Source organism: Pseudochaenichthys georgianus, chromosome 14, assembly GCF_902827115.2.
Source record: "Pseudochaenichthys georgianus chromosome 14, fPseGeo1.2, whole genome shotgun sequence".
Taxonomy (NCBI): domain Eukaryota; kingdom Metazoa; phylum Chordata; class Actinopteri; order Perciformes; family Channichthyidae; genus Pseudochaenichthys; species Pseudochaenichthys georgianus.
This window is the reverse complement of record NC_047516.1, coordinates 6,309,475-6,335,981: the sequence shown is the minus strand read 5'-3', so window position 1 is coordinate 6,335,981 and position 26,507 is coordinate 6,309,475. Positions and strand designations below refer to the sequence as shown.

The window sequence follows — 26,507 nt, the reverse complement described above, 5'->3', positions numbered from 1 at the left end:
CCCTCGGCATAGGCAGTATAGGCGAATGCTAAGGGCGCATCAACCCATAGGGGGCGCCGAAAATTAGGGAGAAAAAAAAAGTTTTTTATTTCATAACACAATTTTCCGATTTTGGATCAACAAAGTACATCTTATCTTATACTAACAGAACTACGCCTATACAGCGCCCATAAACTATATCCAGGGTCTGTTGAACTGGCTTCGTAGTACAGGGCACAGGTGGCTGCATAGCAGTGCTAATGTCAAAGACACACACATTATACATTATATTTTTATTTTACCAGGATGCAGTGACACAAATATTTGGGAAGGCTTAGCCTTCCCTAGCCTATACAGTACCCGCCGCCCCTGAGTATGCCTTTTCAGTCATGTATTCTGTACCTGCTGTGTTTATTTATTTTATTTATTTCATTACCTTTGCTTATTCTGCCAGTTTTTAAATGCCTTTTTAATAAAGTATTTGTTCTTAAATGTCGTTTGCTTTTAATCTGTGCTGAAAAGTGCTATATCAATACAATTGCCTTGCCTTGCCTAAAAAAAATTACTAAATGAGTGGGAGCAGCTTGATATCACTGCATCGTGAGTTCAAGGTTAAATTCACTGCATGATGTCATTATTTTTGACTCCTTGTTCTTCTGTTTTGTCTTAGGTCTGTACTTTTTGCAATTCATTTTTATTTGTCTTTGTTGTTATTTTTTCCTATTGAAGGAGTAAAGCTTCACATCTTTGAAAATAAATGTGAAATTAAAATGGACACATTTTATTCTAGCACCATGATAAATCATGTTGCTGCAACGAATATAAAGTGTTACTGTATGATTTTTTTTAAAAGTACTTTGTATCAGAAACTAAACAAATAAATGTGCATAGTGAGTCAGTGATCGGAGCGAAAGGGAAGGGCTGGTGAAAATAAAGTCAAGTCCTTTTTAATGTGATCCGGACATCTGCCTGGTCAAACTGGGCCAGACCAGGAGACATGACTCTCCTCATGATTGGGCTCCTTATGCAACACAACTGCTGCCACGAACACTCAGTGCTGGAGTGTTTATTATTAGCCGCAGTCACGCTTAATCAGTGCAGCGTTTATGTAGCCACCAAAGGAAATGTGGAGCCCGCCGAGTGTCCACAGAGGATTCTGAGGATCAAATGAAGAGATGGAGACAAAACTGATCAGACAGGAAAGACATTAAGAGACTTTATTTGCAATTTGGCCTGAGAAACATGCACAGACACACTCAGGTCTTGCATAGTAATCTTTAGTGATGGTACGTGCTGTGCCTGAGGCTTCAGGGCGTGTTTCGAGTCATCCAAGATGTTTTCAGAGAAGTGTGTATTCGATAGCTTGTGTTGTTTCATAGTTACACAAGCACATTTGCTGCTCTATGTCTGGTTTAAACACCTTTTCATTGTTCAAAAACTGATATTGCCATTTCTAGAGTTTTTGACTAATTGATTCGTTGAAACACATTATATATACTCTTATTCTCCGTGCTTGAAATATTGTCTGCACTCTTCTGTTTCACTCTTATCTTTTCTATTCTTAACTTATTTTATCTTAACTTATACAATAAGCAGAAAATATACACTTTATTGATATAGAGATTACATGGAAATAGTTATCATTATAAATATGTTTTCATTGTTGATGTACTGTGTATTTTCCCCAAGTGAACATGTTCAAAATGCAGAAACTTGCATCTTTAAGTCTCATTATTATCGTCTTATTTCCATGTGTGGATATAAAGCCTCCAGAAATGAACCCGTTTTTTAATCAAGTTGCTTGAAAGCTTCATGTAGCTTCATCTTGGATTAACTAATTATCTCTGTTCTGACAAATATAAATAAATCAGTGGTCACACAAATCTGGTAAACCAACAGTTGGCTCTTTATGTGTCTCCTGACCATCAGGGGGCAGCACTAAGACAGGGTATATTTAGCAAGGTGAGGTCACAGGTCAACAACAATGGCAGGATTAACAACGTGGAGGGAAAGCAGTGAAACCCAACATGTAAACTGACAGGAAAAGTTCAAAAGCAAGCTGAAGATCTTGGCAGAAGGCTTTTGCTCACTTCTTGCGCGCCTGAGGAGAGTTCAGCGTACTGGCCTTCATGCTGCTGTCAGGTAGACAGCTCATCAACATGAGTGACACGCTTCTGTGCAGGAACAGCAGCAGCAGAGCAGAAGAGGAGCTGACTAACAAAACAGTCTGTGCCTGGAGGCAAGAAGTGGAAGAGAGGTGAGGAGAGGGGTTAAAGAAAGCTTTTAGTCCTCTTGACAATCAAAGATATTGTAGGTTGTGGGCAGTGGGGAGCAGAGGAGTGTGGTTATTTTTGCTGTGGGTGTGACCTTGTGTACAGTTGAAGGAGGTTAAATGTAATGTTAGCCATCAATGCTTAACGAAAACAAGCTTTTTTCAATGCAGGACTTTGCTATGATGCAGACTCGTATCAGCTAATATTAGAAGCTCAGGTTCACAAAAACACATCATCGTGATACACCTACCACAGCTGTGTAAAGTAATAAACTACATTTATATTATTAAGTAGAGTGTTTTAATTGTATGCTACTTCATGCTATTACTACACAATATTTTTGGAAGCAAATATTGTACTTATTACTTCATTAAATGTATCTGACTGCTTATTTACTTTAACGATTCACATTTACTACTACATTTTATTATAGGTTAAGATATCAAGCAGCAGTATACAAAGTAATTACTATTAGCTCCCCCTTTACCAGCTGTGATAAACACATTAATTGCATCAATAATCATAAACCAGTAGTTTTAATGAAAAATTAAAAATGGTGTAGTAATTATCATTTGTTTTTAAATACAAAGACAAATTATTTCTTTCACTTATTGGCCTGATGTAGGTGTTGTTGTTTTGTTAAATTGTTATCTTTATCAAATTACATGGTTTTTAGCCACGCTAGTGTCCTTAGAGTGACTTTGGTCCACAATCAGTAATTCAATTTCCTTTACTCCCTAACTTTGCTCGCATAGCTTTGTTTATCTAAAATACTTTACACGAGGTGGCTCGCCTCCACTTGGTTTAATATTGTAGGACAATGTGCTCAATGGAAATGACAAGTTTAAGTCTTTTTATATAATATATTTTATTGGACATTTTACTTTTTTATATAAGTACCTTTTTAATTTATCTTTGTATAGCAATTTTTACATTAGCATCTTATTCATTTACGCATTATACAATTCTGTTTTTATTTTTTGAAAAATCAGACCTTAAAAAAAGAAGGGCATAAAGACTGAATTGATGCTGATGCTAATAAAATACAAGAATGGCAACACCGGACATCATTTCATTAGCATCACTTTGTGTCATTGTGTCACCAGTGGGGTACTTTAAGACAGTGGGTTTAGCAAAAAAACACCTCAAACCTGTCTAATTTATCTCACTTTTATTGTGTCACTATGGTTTACCAGATCTTAGAAACCAAAGGCCACACAGCAGAATCCTGCGCCACTAGCCCGTCAAAGTGTCACGAGCAACAAGCTGAACTCCCACATGGATCACAGTGGTGAGTCATTCTGGATATGTTTAATAGTGAGACGCTTGAAATGCTTGTGCTCTGTCACAAGTTAGAAATTAGCATTTACTTTCCATACGCAGTGAGGAGGGTTCAGATTGTAGTGGTGCAGCGTGCAGCTGAGTGTTATTTAATTACCTGCTTTTGGAGAACTGCTGGGAATGCAACTAATTTAGGCCTTGTTTGAAGGGTACACAAATGTGCCAAAAGACGTCTCCTTTCACACTCCCAGCAGAGGAAGAGGGGAGGGCGGGGGAGGCAGAAGCTGCTTTCTCACTTATTATAAAAGCTGTCTGAGAGGCTGGGGATTGAAGGCGTGCAGTAATGGTGACATTGAATAGTTTTAACTTTGCATAACAGCGCTGTGAAATGATCAAGCTTTGGGTTGTGCTGATATTTAAAGAGCGGGCTTTGTTAGGAGACACTTGGGTGTAGAGGCTTTGGAAACAAAAGCAGGAGAATCAAATGGAAAAGAGGTTTTCTTTGATACTGGAGCACAATGTTTCAAACCTGCAGGTGTAGAAGGGAGCGGGATTGTTGGCTTTCATGCTGTCTGACATGTTGAGTAGATTGCAGATTGCGGATGTCTAATTTTGGAGCTAGAGGAAATCCTTTTTGTTCAAAAGTTTAAAATCTACAACGGTTTTGTTGTGGATAAAGTAGAATTCAGTGTTTCTGTGCTGCACAAACTTGATTACAAAGGTATTCTCTGTAATACCAGTGTGACATCTACTGCTTCTGATGTCTATTTTTGAAAGAAGATAAAAGATTAACATATCAGGCTTTCGGCATTTGTCTATTCGATGTACACATGATTGTTTTCACATTGGATGTATTTTACATATGGGTGTTGAGAGATCTATCCATATCTCTTGATGTTGCTCTCAAAGTGCACAAGAGTGATGCTTTTAACTTCAATATTTAAAAAAAAATCTTCCTGGGGGACCCCAGAGGAGGTGAGTTCCCCCCAAAATAGCACTTTATCTCCGGTGTAGTGTCCCCTCGGCAACAGATCACTCAGAGCTGGTGATTACTTACCTGCATTTCAATGGACAGCATATAAAAAGGACATGTGAGCTGCATTGCTTAAGAGATCCTCTCATGCTATCTCTTTTACAAAATAAGTGTCCAGTCAACAACAAAACATCAGTGATCGTATAGTGGTAGTATATTTTTTACAAGCAATGTGAAACATTAAACTTATACAAACTGGTGTACAAAACTCACATACCTGCGTTGATCTCCTGGAGTGTCTCTACTCTCTTCTCCACATCTCTTGTCCACCATCAGAGATTGTAAACATTTCAGAAACAGCTAGAGGTAGGGGACAAATAACTTGTTCGCTGGGCATGTCAAAAACCTCCCTGCTTTGATCAAGACTTTAGGGAGCCTTTCAGCCCCTCTAGCAAAGGGACTGGAAAGCAAGCTTTGAAAATGCAGTACCATCTACATGCTTGTCATGTTCCAGACACTGCTCTCAACCACTCAGGGCCTGCACAAATACCTGCAAAGAAACAATTGACTTGGTGCAGGCAGTAGATTACAAAACAGCAGTTGAGAACACACTGAAAAATTACCAAAGTAACGAGAAAGCACATGAGGTCTATGACAAGGCCCTGTGCAATGATCTTGATATTCCCGAAGCTGTGACACAGAGGAAGAAGCGTAGAAACATGGAAGACTTTGTAGTCAAGGCATCATGTGGAGCAATGTGAAACATTAAACATAAATAAACTGGTGTACAAAACTCACATACCTGCATTTCAATGGACAGCATAAAAGGACACGTGAGCTGGGTTCTGTTGGAGAAATAGCACCATGCTGCTCACATTACCTTATTAGCTCAGATTAGCTATTGATGATCACGTTGATAAATCAAATAAAACAAATAGTCAATCACACAAAAAACATGTTGCTGTGACTGTGAGCATTAAACAATTAACATTAAACTAAACAAACACAACGGTACGTTATTGTCCTGATAAAATAAAAACATACATTTTGTCCACCGAGATAATACAGGCACCTTACCCTCAAGAGATCCTCACGTGCTATGAGAATCTCCCACAATCCATTGCCGTAACAAAGCTAATGCAGGCACACGTTTGTGACACCAGATGGCGCAATTGTATATCTGCGTGTGGGGAGTCTTGCAGTGGAAAATTCGACTGTAGCGCCGCCACAGTGGGCTAAGCCCCGAATGTTTCCAGGTCCAGGCGACGCCCCTGGGTGGAGGTATGCCCATTATTTTGAGTTCGTCCGAAGAATAGACAGGAATGTGACGGTGAGGTGCAAACTGTGTCCAGGCCAGAAGCTGTTATCCACTGCTGTAAACACCACGTCAAACTTCAACACACACCTGCAAAGAACACATGCTAAGGTGAAGCTAATGCACACGCTATTTGTTGTTTGTTTATATCACATAGTCTGTTCTTCTTCTCTGTCTTCCGGTTGTTGCCTGTTATGAATGACGAATACACACTACCGCCGCCTGCTGGTAAGGAGAGTTATTGCCACTCACGCATGCGCAGTTCGTACTTGCTCGGCTGAAGTCTTTGCGGTGTGTTCCAGTGCGACACATGGCAAGACGCAGGAGAACACGCCGACGCAACAGCGTGAGCAGGATATACTGCGCAAAATACAGATGGCAGGAGACAGAGGACAGCCATGGTCAGATAGGAAAGCATTCAGGATCTGGATCAGTCTTATGCGACAATGGAAACGGAACTAAAGAGAACATTTGAAACGTTAGCAGTCTGCGTGATCTGCCTGTAGGGAGGGGCGGGCCGGCCCTGCGAGTAAAGTAACAAATTACTTTATGTAGAGAGTAACGAAGTAGTGTAATATATTACTTTCTTTTAAAGTAATATGTAATATATTACATTTTTTTTAGTAACGACCCCATCTGTGAGGAGGCAGGGTAATAGGGTCACACAAACAAAACCATGTTGAAAATGCGTATATTGGAAAGTCTACTTTCAAACATATTACATTTTTAGAAAAGAATGACTTTGAAACCTGAAATAGGAACCAATCTGTAATAAACTCAGTATTTGGATTTTTAAGGAACAAGACTTAAAACAGAACATTTCCAACTTGCACTTCCCACCTGCATAAAGAATGTGTGTGTTCCCTTGGATGCATAAGTGGGTCTTTTTTGACCCGGTGAGGTTGTTTTCTTAGAGTATCTTTGTAATTACATATATTTTTTTATCATTTCATATTCCAGCTATTCCTCAAAAAATATGTTTTGGATATCATGCCATTCAAATTTGAAATTTAAATGTTATACATTTTAAGAAATTGTAGTTCTCATTCATAACACTCCGTTCGATGTCTCACTATGGGATGCGTCTCATCGCGGAGCAAACAGAAGCATCAATCTCATTACGCCAATCCTGATTGGCTGGTGATCTTGACGTCAGCGTCAGGGAAATCACCCCCTATAAGTAGCTTGCGCCACAACGCATGCGTCATTCAAACACCTCTTCTTGCTTCAGAGCACATCTCTACAGTAGCCGGGCAAGCTTCACTGTCCACAGACTGAACCCAAAATACCATTTCGGTCGACGGGCGCTAGCCGGCTACTCCTTCTGCTGTGCAGGAAGACGGTAGTACTAACGCCGTTGGTACTTAAAATCGACCTCGCCCTTCTCTACGAGAAAGTAAGGTAGATCCGATTTTTTTCAAGCTAGCAGCACACCTGTTGCTAGCTCGCTCCCTCTCTACCGACACCATGGTAGCGAGGAAGTTTTTCTTTTCTCTTCCTCACGGGGGGAAAAGGATTTAAAAGAGGAGCATACTGCCACACCAGTCAGTATTCTCCGGGAATAAAAGACCCACACCGTCCTTTTTTCTCCGGATTAAGGACAAGGTGGTAATACCTTTTTTCCCGTCCCACCTGTCGAGAGCGGGCCCTCTCCACGCCACGAGGCGACAAAGACGGACGACGCCCCTCTCCCTCACACCAGAGGAGTCAGGGACTCGGTGGCTCGACTCGGTGGCTCGACTCTGCGGCTGCGGGTTGAAGATCTCGGGCACAGACACACACCAGGTCTGTTCGTCCTGCCTCGGGCTGGAACACGCCCGAGGCGCTATCGACAACCCCGGCTCATGCGGACATTGTGTCCGCTTCACAGTCAAGAGCCTCCGCCGACGGCTAGCGAGACAAGCTAGCCTGTCGGAACAGGACCCGTCCATGGACCCGCCGGCCGGCAGTCAAGACACGGAGGCGTCCGCCACAGAGAGCGAACCCCTCTCCGTGTCGGTCTGGGGCTCACTATCAGCGAGGGCCTCAGAACGAGAATCCCGCGCCCTGGCAGGCCGGGACCCGGTGACGACAAGACACGCGGGAACGGATTCCCGCGCTTTACCAAGCTGGGGCTCCCGGTTAGACCTCACCATGGTCTCACCCGCGGAGGATGTCCTCTAGTTGGATTATGAGAAGGACGATGAGGAGGACGCCCTGGCGTTCCTCCTGTCTGAGTCAGATGAACAAGAAGAGGACACCTTCATGTCATCGGCCCAGGCTGCAAAGCCTGGAGCGAGGGCCGCTCTCCCGGGCGACAGCACACCAGCTTCGCCCGGTCTGAGCATGGACCTGCAGGCCGTGTGCAAACGCGCTGCGGTCAGACTCAATGTTCCGTGGCCTGAAATGGCCAAGGAGACCTTCAGGTCCCGCTACGAGGGGAAGCATCTTCCCCAAACAGCGGGCAAAAGGAGGCAACTCCTCCCGATTTTTCCAGAAATGTTGGATGAAGTGTCGGGCTCGTGGAGAGACCGGCCCTTCAGCAACAAGGTCCCAATCCAGGGTGCCTCCTCCCTGGACTGCGATGGAATGGAGAGGCTCGGCCTGCTCCGCATACCGCCCATGGAACCGCTGGTGGCGGCCCACCTTCTACCAAAGGTGGGCCCCTCACCGAGCAGGAACCCCACGCTGCCAGCAAGGGCGGACCGCTTTCAGTCCACAATGACTGAAAAGTCCTATAAAGCTGCAGCGCTGTCCGCCAGGGCCCTGAACGTGTCCTCGCTGCTAACCGCCTACCAAGCGGAGCTCTGCAAGGACCTGTCGGGTATCCCGGGAGCAGCCACTCTGGATGAGATGGCAGTGGTCACGGACATGTGCCGTCCAGGCCACGGGCAAAGTAATGGGGATCATGGTGGTGCAGGAAAGAGCGAGATGGCTCAACCTCACCAACCTCCCTGACCGAGAAAGGGAAGATGTGCTGGATATGCCCATCGTTCCCGAGGAAATTTTCGGGTCCGCTCTCGCCTCCATGCAAAGGAGGTGAGACGAAGGAGGACGAGGCACTCCACCTCTGTCTCCCTTGAAGGGTCCAGCCGCTGCCTTCGCAGCAGCAGTCCTTCACCCAAGCGAACTCTGCCCGGTTTAAAGCACCGATCAAGCAGAGGCCGCAGCCCACCCCGAGTCCCCAGCCCAGGCTGGAGACAAGGGCAAGTTGGCCGAGAAAATCTCCAGTTCCGGCTGCAGCTCAGCCAACCCAGAATTCCGGCCAGCAGTCGAGGAAGAAGAAGCGAGTGGCGTGACAGCCCCTCATTCTCCCCTCTGTGAATGTGTTCCTGCCGCCTCGAGAGATGCCTAAACACCATCCTCAAGTCCACACAAACACATGTCACACGTTGATTGATTCCTCTGTCATAAAACATTTGCCGCTGACGCATCCAGGCTTCAGGCCGAGGGCGCTGTGAAGGCACCACCGGCACGCGCAGGTGCAGGCGCAGTGCCGGCTGGAGCTGTGAAGGCACCACCGGCACGCGCAGGTGCAGGCGCAGTGCCGGCTGGAGCTGTGAAGGCACCACCGGCACGCGCAGGTGCAGGCGCAGTGCCGGCTGGAGCTGTGAAGGCACCACCGGCACGCGCAGGTGCAGACGCAGTGCCGGCTGGAGCTGTGAAGGCACCACCGGCACGCGCAGGCGCAGTGCCGGCTGGAGCTGTAAGGGCACCACCGTCACGCGCAGGCGCAGTGCCGGCTGGAGCCGTAAGCGTGACATCTCAGCTGGCTCGGAGCATACAGCAGGAGAGACTCACGACATCTGCCTGGGCTTCTCAAAACAGTTACACTTTATCTGTTTTCACAAGCCCGGAGAGAGTCAACCCATATTCTGGAGAGAGAGGTTCTCTCTCCTAGAAAGAAGGGTTTTATCTATAATGCCCGCCGAGCAGAGTCAGATTACGCAGACAAATGTCCTCGTAAAGCACCCGCTCAACATGGGTCTCATAATAAAACTAAACCCCGCGCGCCACGGCGTGCGGAGAGTATTGGTTATTATTATGTAATGCGTAGTGGCACTACACCCGACTTTTCTAGTGCGGGACGCGCCTACAGGTGCTGTCCTTTCACGGAAGGTGGTCACCACGGACGCATGTCAGACAGGCTGATAGGGTATTTACGAGGGTCGCCCGGTGAGAGGCCTCTATAGCAGAGACCACCAGCGGGCGCACGTAAATTACTCGGAGCTTTCAGCGGTGTTCCCCACCCTAAAACGCTTCCTGCCTTCTCTCAGAGGACACCACAGACAGACAACACGATATCGTGTATGAACCGCCAGGGGAGGTTGCGTTGTCTCCAGTCACACACACTGGCACACAAACTGATCCCTTGGAGCGGCAGACGTCTCCTCTCTCTGAGAGCGACACAGGTACCAGGAGTGATGCACCTTGGGACAGAACTACTGTCCAGAGGTGCACCACTCTATGCAGACTGTACTCCTCATCCAAGGATCGGGAGTCCGCTGTGGGTGAGTTATGGCGGAGCCGCGTTAAATCTGTTCGCATAAAGAAAAAATGCTCAATGACAGCTGTTCTCTTTAATGCACGATTTAAACGCACTGTTAGGCGGGGACGCACTCGTACACGATTGACCTCCGGGTCCTCTGTCCGCGTTCCCACCCCTGGCTCTGTTACCCCCAACTCTGGCCAGAGTGAAGGAGCAACGCCACACACTTACTCTGATGTTTCCGCCCTAGCCGTACGGGGCTGACAGAGATATATCAGCTGTTGTGCGGGGGGGGCGATCCTTCACCCACGCCCAGAGCGTGGGGCACTATGGGCCTGACCCGTGAGTGGTACAATCTGAATACAGAATTCAGAGTGCGAGAGCTTCCTCCACCAGGTCTCTTTACGACTGTAAGTGGAGGGTGTTTGAGGAGTGGTGCCTTCAAGAAGGGCACATCTCTTTTCAATGTCCTGTCGGGGTGATTTTATCATTCCTACAGGACTTGATCGATAAACACAGAGCTTTCTCCACGATCAAGGTGGTTGGTTCGTGTACCCCAATTGACATTGAGGCATTTCCTCCGCCGCTGGTTTCCTCCGGGGAGCAGCAGCAGGATCTGTTGTGTCCAGTCCGGGCTTTACACACATATATGGACAGATCAAAAGAGCTTCGTCTTAATGACCAACTCTTCGTGTCCTGGGCTAACCCTCACAAGGGCAAGCCTGTTACTAAGCAACGGCTCTCCCACTGGATCGTGGAGGCGATTGCTTTGGCCTATACGAGTCAGAATTTGCAAGCACCTTCGGGTCTGCGGGCTCACTCGACTCGGGGCCTGGCTACATCCTGGGCTTTGTTCAAGGGTGTTTCCATCCAAGACATCTGTGCAGCGGCAAGCTGGTCTTCGCCGCTCACTTTTGTCCGCTTTTACAGGCTAGACGTCTCCGCTCCAAGCGTGGCCCGAGCAGTGCTGGGCACCTTGTTGAGTCAGGACTCTACCTGTTAAATTCTGGTTGATCGGTGATTATCGAGATAAGCTCGTCTGGCAATACGGGAGCTACAATTTCCCATAGTGAGACATTGAACGGAGTGTTATGAATGAGAACTATAGGTTACTTACGTAACCCCAGCACTCAGAGTAACATGAAGTGAGATGTCTCACCAGACGGCCTCCTTGCTATGGTGAAGCGAGAAGAGGTGCTTATTTTGAATGACGCCTGCGTCGTGGCGCAAGCTACTTATAGGGGGTGATTTCCCCTGACGTCAAGATCACCAGCCAATCAGGATTGGCGTAATGAGATTGATGCTTCTGTTTGATCCGCGATGAGGCGCATCCCATAGTGAGACATCTCACTTCATGTTACTCTGAGGACTGGTGTTACGTAAGTAACCTATAGTTTTTGTATTACTACCCCAAGCTGCATACGTGAGTCAACCCGCATGCATTTTCTATGGAATTTCATTTTTCTTTCAAAATGTAATTTTTTTTTCTAAAATTATAAATAGTAAAAAATTAAATGTAAAATATTTCTAGTGTGATCCAACATATAATACTAAATATTATACAAGCAATTTTTCTTAACCAAAATGACAAAGGGCATAAAAACACATAATACGGCTACATAGTCCTTTGGTGTTTAATATTCTTCCATTTTCCTGTATCTGCTTCCCAACACCTTGGCTGGATGGTCCTTCAAGTTTAAATGGCTTGGCTTCAGTTCCAATACCAAAACAGCACATTGTTGTATACTTTAGTTTGAAGTTGGACTTATTTTTCATTTAACAAAAAAACTATTTCAAATACTTAATTGGTCACCAACCATCCATCATTCATTTATACAGGAATGAGATCATCTCCAAATCCAGACTCATGTCTTCTTACAATCGAATATGTTTTAATTATTTTTAAGAGGTCTTAGAAGAAGGTCTACGTCAAATCACAAGCCATTTCAGATACTTCTCACTCAAGTCTTAAGTCTTTCACATCATGTCTGAATTTTCTCTAGTTTGTCAAGTTATATTAACACTAAAATCATCAAAACGATTCAAAGCCAGTTCTCAAACATATATGTCCACTCCAAGTCATTACTTAATGTCAAAGAAGGTCATAATTCCAAAAGGGCAGTCTAGTCACTAAAATAACACAACAACTGAGACCAAGTTTTTTTTTAATGCATGTCACCCTTACTACCAGATCCTTTAAAAGGTATTTGCTTTCAGGTCTCGGAGCTCTTGTCTTTTTCATGGTTTCAGTCTGACTCTACAGCTGTGTGTGTATGAAAGTGTGTTTGTGTGACAAAGAGAAACAATTCAACTTTCTGTTTATAAAGCGAGTATGTCTATGTTTCTGTGTGTGTGCACTGCTGATGTCTTTGACCCAGGTTAGATGTCATTTCCTCTCTTAAGGCTGGCCAAATCTTTTCACTTCCCACACAAACACACACGCACAAAAGAAAAACAGTTCTCACACTCCCTCGGGTTCACATTCATCCCCTTGAAAACACACAGATGTGCACTGACACACCATAATAGTTTTTTCATCCATATAAACAGTTCTCACACACAATTCCTTTTACTCACCCTTCCGCTCATACATGCACAACTTTATGAGGAGGAAGGGAGGGGACAGGGGTGTTTTTACAAATTACATACAGACTTTTTCATCAAGTATCAGCCCCCCTGCCTCCTCTTCCTCCCCCTCCTTCTTCTTTTTTCTTACTTTGCTGAACTCCTAAGTCAAACATACACTGCATGACAAAGTATGCTACCCACATGGGTTTGAAACTCTCCAGAAACGCTGGGTTTTTCCTTGGGAATATGTAACTGTTGAGTGTGGAATATGGCTCAGACCCCGGCGGTGAAATCGTCTCTGCGGAGATCCTTCAGCGAGCATGTGAAAGATTCCACCAACAAGGCTTGGGATGTCTTCTGGAAGAGCTTGAGGGATAGGCGGCTCTCGGGTGAGTTGGGATATGATGTGCATGTAAATTCTACAGGTGGTTCGAAGCTCGGAAAGGGGACGTTTCTGCAATGTTGAAGAAGCATCATGATTCAATAATTTGATATTTGGAAATGGGAGATGAAGCTTACATATTTTTTTAAGCGTATAAGTCATTTGAAACTGCAATACCATGATATAGCACAGTGTGTGGTAATGTCAGGCTTTGGCTACTGCAGTGAATGAAGAGGTGCATCTGTGAAGTTTACCCCACTGCCTCTGATGTTACGTCTGCACAAACTTGAAAGCTGAAAAATAGTTAATATGGAAGTTCTGGCTAGTTCAAATCTTAAATTGAGTCCAATAAGGTCCTCATTTTGCATTATGATTGTTTTTAGACATCATCTGAAAAACGTGTTAAACCCTTACTTAACACAACCAATGTAAGGCAGTTCTCAAGCTGTGATGTCATTCATGCAAAATGAAAAAGATGTCCAGAGCAGGTGGAGTTTTATAAACTGCCTCATATCGCCTTAGGGGAACATGATATTGTTTTGTTTTCAAAGCTCACATTCAAGGAACTTTATTGTCAATATTCTGTCTGTGAGATACAGACAGGGAGAGAGAAATACTGATTGTCACAATCTCAAGAAAAATAAAAAAAAGTTTACTTTTGTAAACATTCTTTGTGGATGATGCAAAGGTCAAGACTACTGAAAAAAATATTGGATAAGTTGTTAGAATTTGGGAACCAGTACTGATTGACATTGAGCTACTGTAACATAAAAATACAGTTGCAGTGGTTTTATCCTTGTTGATTGCTATTTTAAAAAATAAATGTTCTTGTGTATGATTCTTTAATGTTTCTGAATAGTTTCTTGAAAAATCAAAAACATTGAACAATGCATCATGCTTTGGCTTATTTTTAGGAGGATAACATTATTGGCCTGAAAAAAAGACAAAGAATTGTTATATTTCTCTCAAACCACTTCGAGAAGCTGTGATATTATCCTTGTCAGCTCCTGCGTTTTTCTGTCCATCATATAGTTGCAAAGCAGCTCCACAAACACTAGCATGAGCTGTAGCTGTGACTGATGGTGGTTTCATGTCTCATTGAAGCTGGGTGTTAGCAGTGTGTGTTGCACACTGTGAGGGTGGCTTACTCTGTGATACCCTGGGTTCTGAACGGAGTCCTTGGCTCCAAACATCCAGCAGTCTCAGCATGTTCTCCACTTTGAGAGCTATTAAGTCTCTTTCCATCGGACAGATCCTGGAAGTTCTCAGGTCTGACACTGCAACTCCTCAGCAGGCGTCTGGTGGTGTTCATCACTATTAACACAAATCAGGTTTCAATAGATCAGTGACCCACCACAGAGCTGTGTTGTGTGCTGGGAAAATGGTGTGTGCTTTAAGTGAAGCTGCAGGGAATTGTTTTATTTCCCTGGAGGTGGATTTGTGGCCTGTATTGGTGTGCTTTCCCGCTTGTGTGCCTGCAAACGTGTGCGGGCTTCTTAGGATAGCTTGTGAGTGGAAGATTATTTCACTGAACTGCCTGTGTAAATGTCAAGGTGACCCAAAGGGCAACACTTCCACCACCTGCTGGGTCCATGTGTGGAGAAAGGTTTGCTAGTGAGGTATCCAATGTTGCTAGCTTGTTAGCTAGCCTCAAACCCCTAGGAAGTACGACGGCATTTTAAGCAAATGATCATTATGGCCAAATGGCGGTGCAACACTTTGGTTCTATTTCTTTATTCTAATTGTTCTGAAATTACCTTTATTTTCCAGTATCCAGTTCTTTTTCAGACGTAGTACTGTGACAGACTGTTTCGCTTTGTAGATGTAGACGCACGATCTAAGACTAGCTTTTTCAAGATACCTTTGGCTCATTACGTGCAATCACCGCTAAATGCACTTTAATACAGGGGTATCTTCTCTTGATACTATGTATCTCTTGTATCTTCTCTTGCACTTTAGATGTCGTTGCTGCTATATTGTACTACCATGTGGTAAATACTTGTGTATGCTGCTCTTGCTCTTTTTGCATATCATATATTTGTTTTTGCTATGTTTATAAATGTCATGTTCTTAAATGTTTTATGTGAGGGACTGCGGATGGAAATTAGCTCAAAGCTAAAATCCGGCATATTTACACTTGAAGCAATGTGCATTGTCCCTGTCAAATAAACGATTAAATGAAATGCAATTATTTTTCTTTAGTCTCCACAAAAATATGAAAACAAACCATCCATCTGTCTCTGTCTTTCTGAAAGAAGTTCTTTATAAAATGATATGTATATACTTATCTGAGCTGTGGAAATATGCTGAGTCTAAATCCATAGCTATAACTAGACTCTTATACTGGCCAAAATTAAACCCTGTGTGTTTGCGTGTGTGCTGATTCTCATAGCTTAACTTTGATGACCCTAAAAATGTGACGTCATGTTTTTTACTCTAAAAATCCCCTCAAATCACACGTTAAACACACACCAGATATACTATAATACTGCAGGAGTGGTGAGGCAGGTTTTTAAGCTGAGCAGCTTTTAGTTAAGAAGCTGCAACATTTAAAACATCTACCTTCAGGGGTTTAAATGAACTTCAGTGATAATAATAATCCTTCTGCTGTACGTTAACGTCCGAACTCACTGAGCGGTTCTTAAACCTCAAGGAGTAGCTTTGATTCCTCTACCTGTGTGTATTTGTCCGTGCAGATCTGTGAGTGTGTATGTGTGGGAACGGTATGTCTTTCCCTGGGTGTGTGTTTAATTCAGACAGATGGTTCTGCTTTCCCTGTGAGAGCTGATACCTGGCTCCAGCTGTGTGTACACTTACATCTGTGTGTATGTGTGTGTTTGGATTAAATTAACATGTGACGTTGGAGCAGTCATGCTCACTGATTGGTTATGTAATCCTGTGCGTTCGTTGTAATCCTGTAGCACACTCACACATTTGCACACAGCAGAGAGAAACAGAGCGAGAGGTCTTGCATTAGCAGTGTGTACTTTACATACATTTATCCCAGTTTAACTACTTTATACGCATCAAACAATTGAAATGTGCATCTAATTATGAAATAGACGTTTCCATACAGTATGTATCTTTTAATATCTTATTACTAAAGTGTTAATCCCTTTTTAAGGCTCACATTTGGAGAGGTGAACAGACTATGGTTGATTACTTTGCTATAAGCCGTATGACAATGTGAGGAAGTCATATTTCTCTGATGGGCATGTGTGTGATTTAAACACATCATCTGGGAAAGTTATCCCGCACACATATCAGTCAAAGCACAAGGGAGATTTTCTCTGGAGGAATCAACCCAGTTTGCACTCAGATTTGTTGAAGTTGCTACAACAAGTTTTTTTGACCGAACTGCTTGTGAACTGAACCAGCTTTGTGTCTCTCCTGAGGAGTGACGACAGTATTTAGCTTCAGTGTGAACATGGCCCGTGAGAATCGCTGCTCTAATCCTCATCTCTGTCTTGCGCTTTGTCTTCGATTTTTCTTTCATCACCGACTGTCCCTGAATATCTCCTGTCCGTCCTCCTTCATCAGTCGTCCTAATATTTACCCCTTTGCTAAAAAGTTGTCATAATTCACATCCCAAATATGGTCTTCCATTCAAACCTCGCCGGCAATGCTCTTCCACATGCAGTCTTTGCCAGACGCACTCTGTAAACTCTGTCCTATCCTTTTCCTGATGTTTGGACTGACTCATCACCAATGTGACAGGGTGACGCTCTCCAGAAACTCCAGATCAAATTGGAATGTAATCCTTAGGCAAAGACGTGTCTTTGGGCTGAACTAAGTGTGCTAGAGAAGATGGTTCAACACTACTGAAAACAATAGTTTCAAATATGCTAAAACAGTCCTGTCTTATATTATTTTTGATAATGTCACAGGATTTGAAAGGACATCTGAAAGAAATTCTGAATTGTTTGGGATGTTTTTGAGGTCTTTGTGTTTTTTGATGTGAGGGAAGATATTTGTTCAGGTTTTAAAGGGGCCACAATTTGTCACAGTGTAACTAACCTAACCCTAATACAATCTATCCATCCATCCATCTTCTCCCCTTATCCGTGGTCGGGTCTCGGGGGTAGCAGTTCCAGCAGAGAGCCCCAAACTTTCTTTTCCCTGGCGACATCAACCAGCTCTGACTGGGGGATCCCAAGGCGCTCCCAGGCCAGCGAAGTGATATAATCCCTCCACCTGGTCCTAGGTCTACCCCTTGGTCTCTTCCCAGCTGGACGTGCCTGGAACACCTCCCTAGGGAGGCGCCCAGGTGGCATCCTAACTAGGTGCCCGAACCACCTCAACTGGCTCCTTTCGATGCGAAGGAGGAGCGGCTCAACTCCGAGTCCCTCCCTGATGACCGAACTTCTCACCTTATCCCTAAGGGAGACACCAGCCACCCTGCGGAGAAAACCCATCTCGGCCGCTTGTATCCGCGATCTAGTTCTTTCGGTCATGACCCATCCTTCATGACCATAGGTGAGGGTAGGAATGAAAATGGCCCGGTAGACAGAGAGCTTTGCCTTCTGGCTCTGCTCCCTTTTCGTCACAACGGTGCGGTAAAGCGACTGCAGTACCGCTCCCGCTGCTCCGATTCTGCGGCCCATCTCACGCTCCATTGTTCCCTCACTCGAGAACAAGACCCCGAGATACTTGAACTCCTTCACTTGGGGTAAGGACTCATTCCCTACTTGGAGTGGACAGTCCATCGGTTTCCTGCTGAGAACCATGGCCTCAGATCTGGAGGTGCTGATCCTCATCCCAGCCGCTTCACACTCGGTTGTGAACCGATCCAGTGAGTGCTGAAGGTCGCAGACCGATGAAGCCATTAGAACCACATCATCTGCAAAAAGCAGTGGTGCAATCCTTAGTCCACCGAACCGCAGACCCCCTCCCCCACGACTACGCCCTGAAATCCGATCCATGTATATTACAAACAGGATTGGTGACAAAGCGCAGCCCTGGCGGAGGCCAACCCTCACCGGAAATGGGTCCGACTTACTGCCGAGGACCCGGACACAGCTCTCGCTTTGGGAGTACAGATGGCCCTGAGTAGAGACCCCCTCACCCCATACTCCCGCAGCATCTCCCACAGTAACTCCCTGGGAACTCGGTCATACGCCTTCTCCAAGTTTACAAAACACATGTAGACCAGATAAGCGTACTCCCAGGCCCCCTCCAGGATCCTTGCGAGAGTAAAAAGCTGATCCGTCGTTCCACGACCAGGACGGAATCCGCATTGTTCCTCCTCAATCTGAGGTTCGACAATCGGCCTGACCCTCCTTTCGAGTACCTTGGAGTAAACTTTCCCGGGGAGGCTGAGTAGTGTGATGCCTCTGTAATTGGCACACACCCTCTGATCCCCCTTTTTAAAAAGGGGAACCACCACCCCGGTCTGCCACTCCTTCGGTACTGTTTCCGACTTCCACGCCAACGTTGATGAGACGTGTCAACCATGACAGTCCCTCAACACCCAGAGCCTTCAGCATTTCCGGAAGGATCTCATCCACCCCCGGGGCTTTGCCACTGTGGAGTTGTTTGACGACCTCAGTGACCTCCCCCCGGGAGATTGGTGTTGATCCCCCGTCATACTCCAGTTGACGGGTTCAGGAGTTGTCGGGTTCAGGAGTTCCTCAAAGTGTTCCTTCCAACGCCCCAACACTCCATCAGTTGAGGTCAACAATGTCCCATCCTTACTGTACACAGCTTGGATGGTTCCCTGCTTCCCCCTCCTGAGGTGTCGGACAGTTTTCCAGAACAACTTTGGTGCCGCCCGAAAGTCCTTCTCCATGTCTTCCCCGAACTTCTCCCACACCCGCTGCTTTGCCTCGGCCACGGATGAGGCTGCTGCCCTTCGGGCCTGTCGGTACCTTGCAACTGCCTCGGGAGTCCCCCGGGATAACAAATCCCTAAAGGCCTCCTTCTTCAGTCGGACGGCTTCCCTGACCACCGGTGTCCACCAGGAGGTTCGAGGGTTACCGCCCCTTGAGGCACCTAGGACCTTGAGACCACAGCTCCCCGCCGCGGCTTCGGCAATAGAGGCTTTGAACACCGACCACTCTGGTTCAATGTCCCCAACCTCCACAGGAATGCCCGAAAAGCTCCGCCGGAGCTGTGAGTTGAAGGCCTCCTGAACTTGGGCCTCCTCCAGACGTTCCCAGTTCACCCGAACTACACGTTTGGGCTTACCAGGTCTATCCAGAGGCTTCCCCCACCACTCGACCCAACTCGCCACCAGATGGTGATCAGTTGACAACTCCGCCCCTCTCTTTACCCGAGTGTCCAAAACATACGGCCTCAGGTCCGATGATACGATAACGAAATCGATCATGGACCTTCTGCCTAGTGTGCTCTGGTACCACGTACACTTATGAGCATCCTTATGTTCGAACATGGTGTTTGTTATGGCCAATCCATGACTAGCACAGAAGTCCAGTAACAAACCACACTCCGGTTCAGATCAGGGGGGCCGTTCCTCCCCAATCACGCCCCTCCAAGTGTCTCCATCATTGCCCACATGTGCGTTGAAGTCTCCCAGCAAGATTAAAGAGTCCCCTTCAGGAGCCCCATACAGGACTCTTTCCAGGGTCTCCAAGAAGGCCGTATACTCTGAACTGCTGTTGGGTGCATAAGCACACACAACAGTCAGAGTTTTCCCCCCCATAACCCGCAGGCGTAGGGAGGGGACCCTCTCGTCCACTGGGTAAACTCCAACAACGAAGCACCTAACCGGGGACTTGTGAGTATCCCCACACCCGCCCGGCGCCTCACACCTTGAGCAACTCCGGAGAAGAATAGAGTCCAACCCCTATCCAGAAGTAAGGTTCCAGAGCCGACGCTGTGCGCTAGAGGGTGAGCCCAACCAGATCCAACTGGTAACTGCTCCACCTCCCGCACAAGCTCCGGCTCCTTCCCCCCCAGAGAGGTGACGTTCCACGTCCCCAAAGCCAGCTTTTGTCGCCCGGGTCTGGTCCGTCGAGACCCTCAGCTTTCACTGCCACCCTTCTGGCAGCGCACCCGACCCCATCGCTGTTTCCCGTAGGTGGTGGGCCCGCGAGACGGAGAAGCGGAGGTGTTGCCCATGTTGCCTTTTCGGGCTAGGCCCGGCCGGGGCTCAGTGGCAAGCCCGGCCACCAGACGCTCGCCGACGAGTCCTCCTTCTGGGCCTGGCTCCGGAAGGAGGACTCAGGCTTCCTCCGGGTATCCTCACTTCTTATGTTGTCTTTCATGAGGTCTTTGAACCTATCTTAGTCTGGCCCCTTGCCTGAGACTAATACAATCTAAAGTCTACATTTCCCTGCAATAGAAGAAATATTTTATTATTTATACAATTTCTCTATCTTTATAATGTTTTTTTGGAGATTCAATGTTGTTTGGTTTTGAATTTGTAAACACATTTTTCAATGCATTAACCACCACTGGGTTTATGATACTAGAATATTTTTTGAGTGAATCCTAAACCAACTGCTTTTTTACAACCAAAAAGAAAGATGACAGAAAACATAAAATGCTTCATTTTCTGTCAGAGCTTTCCAAAAGGAGCACTAGAAGCTACCACTGTTTATTTACATAAACAGACAAATAATTATGCATTCATTTCAAAGTTGAACAGCCTTGCATAATAAAGTGGTACTTGAGGATAAAGATGATTAAAACTGAAAATGGGAACGCAGAGAGACACTGAGGCTCTGAGCCAAATGTGATGGAAGAAATCAATTTTAAGGCTGCTGTTTATTCTGCTGTGATCAGAGATGGGCCAAACTAAACATCTACGTAGGAAACAAGGGTGGGAATCTGGGAAACACACACTTGCACAGTTCCTCATCACGTCCCTGCAGCTTTGACAGAAAGAGGATAATACACAGACAGTCATACGCACTAAGACACAGACTCTTTATCATCAGCTTTCAAACACACACAGAGTTTGGGTTTTGTCTCGCATCTTGTGTGGTGGTAAATGATTCTGCTCTGGGGCTGAGGGAGCACAATGAATGGTGAAAGGGAGAGCGTGTGTGTGTGTATTCATCTCTGTCCAAGCTGCAGAAGGCTGTGAGGAAAAGCTTGTGGGATTGCCACAGGGTCTAGAAAGTGAAAACATAAAAAGAAAAGACAATCTATGTTCTACCTAGTTCGTATAGGGCCGGTTCATATCAGAAAAGGAATGTTAACAGTGGAAGTAAGTTCATAAAACGTCAAGGATAAAAATAATGTTTGAGTGTTGCAGAAGGTTTCATTAAATCGGCATTACCAAAACTTAAAATAAATACTATTACTTATGTCATTGGGTGATTTGAACAGGACACCTTAGTTGCTCTTTCTAATTTTTTTTTTACATTTTTTATTTTATTTTCATTGTTAAAGGTATTTTGTTGGGCGTTTTTCCTTGTCCTCTCCCAGGGTCCACGAACAGAGGTAGTCATATGCTGAATCCATGGGCCACCTTTGAAAAATGACCTTTTCGTTTTTGATTAACAAGATCCATTGTTCATTTTTGACTCACTCTGGCACTCTATTTAGATTAAAAGTACAAAATAAATTGCCATACAATAAAAATATCTTATTATAGTTTATTAGAAAATGGTCTTGGGGCCACCTGGTACTCTATTGGGGGCAGGGTTTAGTCTAAGAATCACTGCTGTACAGATTGCAAAGGTCCCTGAGGCAGATCTGTGCTGAAATAAAAAAAAGCGACTTGAGGAGGTGGTTACAAGTCACCACCAATACTACCAATCCTAGTATCTGCAGCCGTCACACATCTGAATTCAATCATGTTATTTCATTACATTTCTTCTTGTTTGTGGTTTTGTTTGGCATTCATTGCAATCAGGACATCGTCTGAGCTGTTTCTATTTTAGTTTGGACACATTACATTACATTTAGCTGACGCTTTTATCCAAAGCGACTTACAATAAGTGCATTCGACCAAGAAGATACAAACTTGAAGAAAACTGAATTATATAAGTACATCAGGTTTCATAGAGCAAAAACATTTCAAGTGCTACTCAACTGGCTTTAGATAAGCCAGTGCTTTATTAGTATATAAGTGCTTTGATATTAATTATATCGCTCGAAGTGGAGTCGAAAGAGATGAGTTTTCAGTCTGCGCCGGAAGGTGTGTCAACTTTCTGCGGTCCTGATTTCAATGGGGAGCTCATTCCACCATTTTGGAGCCAGGATAGCAAACCGACGTGTTTTTGCTGATGGGAACTTGGGTCCCCCTCGCAGTGCAGGTGCAGCGAGATGTTTGGCTGATGCAGAGCGGAGTGCACGTGCTGGGGTGTATGGTTTAACCATGTCCTGGATGTAGGAAGGGCCAGATCCATTCGCAGCATGGTACGCTAGTACCAGCGTCTTGAAGTGGATTCTAGCAGTTATCGGAAGCCAGTGAAGGGAGCGGAGGAGCGGCGTGGTGTGGGAACATTTTGGATGGTTGAAGACCAGATGAGCAGCTGCATTCTGGATGAGCTGCAGAGGTTGGATGGGACATGCAGGTAGACCAGCCAGGAGGGAGTTGCAGTAGTCTAGGCGTGAGGTGACGAGAGCCTGGACCAGAAGTTGAGTCGCTTTCTGGGTCAGCTGGGGACGCATCCTCCTGATGTTGTAAAGCGTGTATCTGCAGCAGCGGGTTGTTGCAGCGATGTTTGCAGTGAAGGACAGTTTGTTATCTAGGGTCACACCCAGATTCCTTGCAGTCTGAGTCGGGGAAACAATAGAGGTGCCGATGTTGATTGTCAGGTCAAGAGTGGGACAATCTTTTCCCGGAAGGAAAAGCAGTTCAGTCTTGTCAAGGTTGAGGTGGTGAGCAGACATCCACTGAGAGATGTCTGCTAGACAAGTAGAGATGCGTGCGACAACCTGTGTCTCTGAGCGGGGAAAGGACAGAATTAATTGGGTGTCGTCAGCGTAGCAGTGGTATGAAAAACCATGCGGGCTAATGACTGATCCGAGCGAGTTTGTGTACAGAGAGAAGAGGAGGAGACCAAGAACAGAGCCCTGAGGGACCCCTGTAGTTAATTGACAAAGGTCGGACTCGGACCCTCTCCAAGTTACCCTGTAGGTGCGGTCTTTGAGGTATGAGGTGAGGAGGGAAAGTGCAGAGCCTGAAACTCCAAGTTCTTGGAGAGTGTGAAGGAGGATCTGATGATTCACCGTGTCGAGTGCAGCAGACAGGTCCAAAAGCATGATGACAGAGGAGGCTGCTTTAGCAGTGTGCAGTTCCTCAGTGACAGCAAGGAGGGCAGTTTCTGTTGAGTGACCTGCCTTGAAACCAGACTGGTGCGGATCCAGAAGGTTGTTCTGATGGAGATAGCAGGAGAGTTGTTTAAAGACAGTGTGTTCAAGTGTTTTAGACAGGAATGGGAGGAGAGATACAGCCCTGTAGTAATCTTGCACATGTGGGTTTGCACAGGACAAATGTCACTCAGCACTTTAGTGAACAGTTTTGCACTTTATTAGCGGGATTTGCACAGTACAGTTAAACATTGCCTATTTGCACATTTTATACTATTTATTGATGTAGTGTGTATTAAATGATTCAACCGTATTAAATTGTGATGTCGTCTGGCAGACGCTGGTCAGGCTCTCGGCTCCACCTGGAAAGAAAGGGGAGTTATAGCGAGAGCGCCAAAGTGTTGGTTTGTGTAGATTGACAGCGGTTGAGATTATGTGCAAAGGATATGTTTAGTGTGTAAAAGTCATGATATAAGGTGCATTAATGGTACAAGTTACTCCTATAACAGTCAACATCATAACACTCACCTCCGCCTGCTCTCCCGCCTCCGGTCCCAAGGTCCATCATCGTAAAGGGTCCCCGGGGAAACAGCGGATCCTTTTTATCGTTCCGGATGGGGTTAAAGGAGCAGGTTGGAGGCAGGGGTGATTTGTTATCATGTACATTTGGCTTGTTAGTTTATAACGGTTTTTCTTTGCATACAGTAATTAAATATAATGTAAGTAAAGGATGTTTGTCATTCTCCACTAAATGTTTATTGTGAATAACTACGGTCCTTATCTGAGCTGACCATCTCTGCACATGCCACCCCTTTTGGATGGTATGGTCCAATGGGTGGGGCTATAAAGGGTGGCATGTTGGGCTCATTTGGGGGAGAATAGTGTGGGAGACAGTCATTGGGGGATATTGATGTGGTCAACCATGTACAAAAGTTGAATAAATACCCACACCGGGTTGTATCAAGACGTTCTGCCTCTGTCTCCTTACTTGGTCGGGCCGCTCACTTGTCAGCCTCACAGGGGAATAAAGTGCTTTTTGCATGAGAGGTTGAAGCAGAGAAAGAGGAGAGCCTGAGCCTAGGTTATGAGGTTGTCATGGTGTTTGGATTTCCACCATTTCCGCTCAGCTGCCCGAAGGATGGTTCTATTAGCACACAGTGTGTCATTTAGCCAGGGAGCAGGAGGGGACTGACGAGCCTACCGAGATGTGAGAGGACAGAGAGAGTCCAGAGAGGATGAAAGAGTGGAGAGGACGAGGAGAGTTTCTGCAGCAGAGTTTGGAGGCAGAAGACACATCTCTGTGCAAACTGGCATTCACATAGGCTTTTTGAAGAAGAATGTCCCACTTCACATATTGTACGTCTCTCATCATAGCTGCCTGGATTTCATCAGTAGTATTACCTTATCCTGAGCATCGGGAACACATGCTTTCCCTCTCTTCCTTCCTTCCATCCAACTCCTTCTTTCTACTCCACTCTTATTTCTTTAACTTTCTCTGCTTTGCTCCTTTTCTCTCTGTTCGCCCACTATGTCCTTCTCTACTTTCCTTTCTGTTTGCTATCACTCCAACTATACTCATATGCCAGGCTCAGGGGAGTGCTGAGAGTATGTGTGAGGGCTTTTTATTATTCTGATTGAGGATATGTTACAGTTAGAAAACCTTTTCAGATGTGAAGTGAATAGAAAAAAATTCCCTAGCTGAAGAAAGAGGAAAGAAATCCACCTTGAATAAAAGAATAAAGGATTCAGATTTCCGGTTTCTTGCCTCCAACATCAGCTAAGAGAGTATTTGGAAATTGTTGTTTTTTTTGTTTTTTTCGTCTGCATGTGTTCTTCCAGAATTCATGAATATTTTACTGTTTGGGGCCCTTCGAATAATTTTTTTCAAAAACTTTTCTGAAGATGCAATCTGTCAGTGGAAGAAGATGAGAATAAGAAGGAAGCAGGATTCCTCTCCAGAATGAAAATGTTATGTTTGAAGCTGAAAAGAAAATGTGTCTCTAATGTTGCAGCTGATGAGACAGAAAGTGGCTTGGTTTGTTGAGCCATTGATGGACCTGTCATGTTAACACGAGCATCAACCACACCTTAATAGAACTGGGGCAAATCACAGATAGCTTAGAAGTTGTTCAACCTTTACAGTAGGTACTCCAAGAGAATGTCTGATGAGCCGGTGTAGGCAAGTTAACATGCAGTTGGATGTTTAGCCTTTGATTTCTGGTCCACACAGAGAAGGTGGTTATTCTTCCGTCCATTTACCAACCCATTTTCCACCACCTATCCATGTCCAAATCATGGTGGAGGCAGGCTAACAAGCCCAAACATCCTTGTCCCAGGACACAACCTCAAATTCTTTCTCGAGGATCCAGCCTGTCAAAAGATGTTGTGCATACTCTTCTCAATGTAGGTTCAAGTCAACGATGCAAATATTTGATGACACAAGCTGCCTTAATCGGCCAATAAGTTCTACAAATTATACAAAATAATTTGCTGTTTGTCCATGCTCTCTTGAGAGACAGATACTGTTGAGCATTTTCTGATGTATCTCTTCCTCAAAGGCAGGACAGCATAATTTCTCCCCGCCACCCAGATCTGACCTGGGAACATACAGCCTGATCTCCACCATGGAGACCAGAAAAGACTACACAGACTTACTGGAGCAGCGTATGTGACAAACGTTTAACATAACCAAGTTTTGTTGGTACTTATGGCTTCCTCAAGCTTGATTAAAGATGTGTTACAAGGCTTTCAGAATTGACCAGGGTCACATCCACTGAAAAGCGAACATCCTGATTTTCAAGATCATGTTCTAAGAAGTTATTCTCAGCAAGCCCACTGTTTGCTTTAGTGGTTTGGTAGCTGTGACTTCCTTCATCAGAAAACACTGCTTGACCCCCATACTCTTAACAGACAACAGCTGAGTATAAATCCTGAGGCCTAATGAGCTGTTTGTTTTGTTTACCGCTCTGACCAGTGGAGAGTTGAAGAAAAAGTGTATTGACTCACCTTTCCTGATGGATGAAAACGGCAAGGCAGTCAAT

General features: G+C 45.2%; 1 protein-coding gene across 3 annotated transcripts in view; it reads left to right on the top strand.

Annotated features, from left to right (window-relative positions):
• Positions 1-1,977: 1,977 nt before the first annotated feature.
• LOC117458486 (rho GTPase-activating protein 7) overlaps positions 1,978-26,507 on the top strand; it is a 135,167-nt gene continuing 110,637 nt past the window's right edge. Inside the window, exons 1-2 of one of the 3 annotated variants that reach the window (XM_034098991.2) lie at positions 1,978-2,236; positions 3,449-3,543. In XM_034098991.2, the coding sequence (XP_033954882.1) occupies positions 3,531-3,543 (13 nt within the window). In that variant the 5' untranslated portion in view covers positions 1,978-2,236; positions 3,449-3,530. Of the gene's footprint in view, positions 2,237-3,448; positions 3,544-13,045; positions 13,247-26,507 lie in introns of those variants that run through there. The other 2 variants (XM_034098988.2, XM_034098987.2) reach the window with 2 other exon arrangements.